Here is a 4,276-nt window from a genome sequence, read left to right on the forward strand (position 1 = left end):
GTAATGGTTCTTAGAATAAATTTCAGCCCAAACTTTGTTAAAATCCAATCGACACCTAGTTCATTCCTCCTGCAACTTCTGCTTAAGGCAGGTCAGGATAATAGACAACGCAAGAAATATCATATAAAGAAAAAAAGTACCTTTAGGACCTGGTTCAATTTTCTTATGTGTGCAGAAGTAAACAGACAAAGAAGATGAGAGTGGTGTGTTAAGGTAAGCGCAAGCCAACAAATCGTGTTTTTAATTGGGCTTTCAATCCCAAAAAATTAAACGCAGAAATCTATAATTCTTTCTTATGTCATGTTCTGATTTAATTGGGCTTTCAAAAATTAAAAGCCAAAAAAAATTCTCAAAAAAGCTTTAAAGCCTAGGATCGCCTAGGCGACCGCCTAGCCCGAGTTTTAGAACACTGGTGTGAACCTAGCTTGCTTATTAAATTATTTTTGAACTAATATGATTTCGTGCACCCACTGGTGGGTTTCTTGTTTATCTCACTCGTTAAAATATTCTTGAACTGATACAATTACGATAAACAGCTCTGCAAAAGGACTACCTTGCTTCTGAAAGTAAGGTGAGTCTGGTTTTTCAACCTGAAAAGATATCTGTTTACAATAGCTTTTCCTGTTCTAATTACTGGAGACTATGGCAATTCAACAGAATCCGAAACCAACTTTAAAGGAAAACAGTGGCCTGCAAATTATTAGGCTGTTAAAAAGTCAGCCAAAACAGAATATGTTGAAGTTAGGATCCGGGATAGCTTTTAAGGAGGATGGTGGTCATTCACAGGTGGCACAGGTAAGTTTTTTACTCAAACCATATAATCTAATATTATGTCCTATCAAAGAAATGAACTTTGGGTGCCACCAGTTTACCATCCCATAATCACAAATAAATCTGAACAGAGCTAGCTTATCTAATTTGAAACCTATTTTTTTGCTTATCCTTATTTGATATATTATAAAAAAATATTTGATTTGACCTTGCTTCTCATGTACCCAATGACATTATGATATTTGCTTCGACAGTGTGTAATGAGGTTTGAGATCCAGTTTATGTTGAAACATTTTGTCTTCTTTTAGATCTATAACCTTCATTTATTTAATTTCCCCCTCTTTTATCGAGAAGGTTGAAATGTAGCTTCAATTATTTTATTAATTTCATAAACAGAATTTGTTCTCATTGATGACTAACACCAACAATTTATTTTAATCGTTGAAGTCTTCGGCCATGAATGGTGAATCAAATTTAGTACCTAAGCCACCCCAGGCTGTCAGCAGGTCGATTCTGGATTCAACAGCAGTAACAAAGCAGGATGATTTGGGGAGAATTCGTGCCAAATCTGAATGTGGAAACTCAAAACCTGGTACTGCAAAAAAACTTTAGTCATTTACTTTTGAAACATGATTAATATAGAATTAATAGTGTTTATTTGACAGTTTTGGAGAAGGTGGCTCAGCCACCAAAACCTTCCATCTTAAGTGGTGCTCAAAGGCCTTTGCCAAATCCTGCATTGCCATCCAAATCTTCTTCATTGTGTTCTTCAACTATCAGCACAGATTTAGATAGTAAATTAGATTGCACACGTGAGGGAGCTGTTCTCAGCGATGTGAAGAAATATGGAACTGGGAATGATATAAATAGCATTGTTGCCAATGAGGTGGAAGATGCGAAGAAAGTTGGAATTGGGAATGATACAAGTAGTATTGTGGCTGCTGAGGTGGAAGATATGAAGAATTCCGGTACCAACCATGATGGTAGTAGCGATGTGGATTGGAACGTGTGCCAAAATGAGATTGGTGAGTCAATCTTTGAAGATGGAATGGCCGTTAATGAAGCTGTTAACTACAAAGATTTAGATAGTAAATTAGATTGCTCGCGTGTGGGAGCTGGTCTTAGCGAGAAGCAACACTTTGTCGTTAATGAACATGTGCCAGATGGTGGGTTGGAAAGCAAGGGGTTAAATAATGTCAATAGTGCTGACATGTTGTTGCAGAGAGGATGTGGAGGAGAGTGTGTGACCGAAAAGGAAGGAGAGTATAACGTGTCAGATCTCGTATGGGGAAAGGTCAGGAGCCATCCATGGTGGCCTGGGCAAATTTTGCCACCTTCAGCGGCGTCAGATAAGGCAATGAAACATTTTAAGATAGATACTTATTTAATTGCATATTTTGGTGATCAGACATTTGCATGGAATGAAGTGTCTAAAATGAAGCCTTTTCGGACTCATTTCTCAGAGATGGAGAAACAGAGCGATGCAGAAAAATTTTGCCGTGGTGTTGGTTATGCTTTGGATGAGGTTGCTAGGCGAGTTGAGCTCGGGCTGTCATGTCAGTGCTTACCTAAGGAGGTGCATATTGAGATAAAGTCCCAAGTTATTCAAAATGCTGGTGTCAATGAAGAATCAAGCATTAGAGATGGTGGAGACCGTTTATCAACTGCAACATCATTTGTACCTGGAGACTTTTTGCAGTTTTTAAAGTCATTGGCAGAAGCACGAGTGTCAGAAACAGATAGATTGCAATTTTGGATAACGAAAGCTCAATTTTTGGCTTTCAGTCGATGGAAGGGTTGCCACCAGCTTTTTATTTTTCAAGAACATGGTGGATTGTTGGAGAATGATGCTCGATTTACTATGGAGGAGGGGGAAAGGAGTTCTCGAGATTTTGTGAATGGAGGCCTTTCATATTCAATTGATGCCATTGAAGTTAAATCGAAAAAGAGAAAATCGACTGCTCAATATGTCTCTTCTCGAAAATGTAACCACGTATCAAATGATGAGCTCTCAAAGATAAAGGAAAAATCCATACCTGTCTTGGCAGCATCTGCGAACTTGAGTTTACTGGATGATGAGAAGAATGCGGTGAAGAGTGGCACAAAGACAGTTTCTGCTGGTAATAAACGTGGACGCATTAATTATGTTTCTAATGCTAATGCTAAAGCTAAAAGACAAAAAAGTGTGCTCAGGCCTAGAGATACATGTTCTAGTCAGGCCATATTCAGTGGTGGTGGATCAGAAGTACGATTTAATGCTAGAAAATCTACAGTTGAGGAAATGATTCCAAGTGAGTTCAACCCAGATGAGATTCTTTTAAAGCTAAACTATGCTGCGATAAATCCCAGGCGAGGGTATTTCATCTTAACTCCTATCATGGGCTTGCTTCGTCAAATCCGATACTCAGCATGCCTGGAAAAACCACATTTACAAAATCTGAATAACCATTCTGAGAAGTTTGAGAACAAAAATACATTCAGCTTGGAGGCTACAGTTCTTCGTTTTGAAGGTACCAAGGACTCATACTGGACTGATAGAATTATTCAAGGCTGTTCTCAAGAACAGGTGATGCTCGAACCAAAAAAGACTGCTACGAAGGATGCCTCTGGTGCTGAATTAGAGGCCAGTATCGGTATGATTGCAACCTTGGGCGATCAAAAGCAAGGAGATTCTGTTAGTCTTCATTGTGAAGCAGAAAACTCATCTACTCAAGTTGATGAAGGGTCTGAGGAATATTTTCCTACTGCTTTACTCCTTAATTTTACAAATCTAGATTCCATTCCACCAGTTGAGAATCTGAACGAGATATTCAAGCATTATGGACCTTTGGATGAGACAGAGACTAAAATATTAAATAAAAGCAAACGGGCAAAGGTTGTCTTTAAGAGAAGAGCAGATGCTGAAGCTGCTTTTAGCAGTGCAGGGAAGTACAGTATTTTTGGGCCTTCACTCCTAAGTTACCGCCTTCACTATGTTGCTAGTAAACCCTGTGCAGCCTCAAAGGGGAGAAGAAACGCACATCCATGAGAAGCTTTGCATTTTAAATTTTATGGGCATCAGTTTAGGCATTTCATGTTTTCATAAGATCCAATATTTACCGAACACGTTGGGCTAAATATTATAAGGGCGTGCACATATGTTTGATATAGCAGCTGACCTATTGTTTCATTACATTATTTTTGCTGAGACAGTAGACTTTAGTACGTTATTTGACCCCAAAATCAACTTGTACAAGTAAATTCCCTTTTGGTGTTAAATTTATTTCAATGTTTTATTCGTTGGTGGTTTTAGAAGAAGTTTGGGTTGTGCATGAAATATATAGAATTATTCTTGTACTGAATATGCTGCTTTATGTTCTTTGTTTAATTTATCGTTCTCTTTATGATTCTTGTTGACCTATAGGCAGCATATTCAGTATCTGACTTGCACAGCAAATCCTTGAAGGTGAACCAATATGGGAAAATGAGGAAAAAGGGAGTCACGGAAGAGTTTATTAAGGAAAAG

The 4,276-nt window shown here is 38.2% G+C and overlaps 1 protein-coding gene across 2 annotated transcripts; it reads left to right on the forward strand.

The window, feature by feature from the left end:
- The first annotated feature begins 76 nt into the window (after nucleotides 1–76).
- LOC140966766 (PWWP domain-containing protein 5-like) lies at nucleotides 77–4,055 on the forward strand. Of its 2 annotated transcripts, XM_073427020.1 has the most exons (4): nucleotides 77–571; nucleotides 658–795; nucleotides 1,219–1,363; nucleotides 1,437–4,055. In XM_073427020.1, the coding sequence occupies exons 2-4, from the start codon at nucleotides 733–735 to the stop codon at nucleotides 3,797–3,799; spliced, it is 2,571 nt and encodes an 856-aa protein (XP_073283121.1). In that variant the 5' UTR covers nucleotides 77–571; nucleotides 658–732; the 3' UTR covers nucleotides 3,800–4,055. The 2 variants fall into 2 exon arrangements, with proteins under 2 accessions (XP_073283121.1, XP_073283120.1); XM_073427019.1 differs by lacking the exon at nucleotides 77–571 and having other exon boundaries at nucleotides 603–795.
- Nucleotides 4,056–4,276: the final 221 nt, after the last annotated feature.

The sequence above is a fragment of the Primulina huaijiensis genome, unplaced genomic scaffold (genome assembly GCF_012295235.1).
Source record: "Primulina huaijiensis isolate GDHJ02 unplaced genomic scaffold, ASM1229523v2 scaffold207912, whole genome shotgun sequence".
Lineage (NCBI taxonomy): Eukaryota > Viridiplantae > Streptophyta > Magnoliopsida > Lamiales > Gesneriaceae > Primulina > Primulina huaijiensis.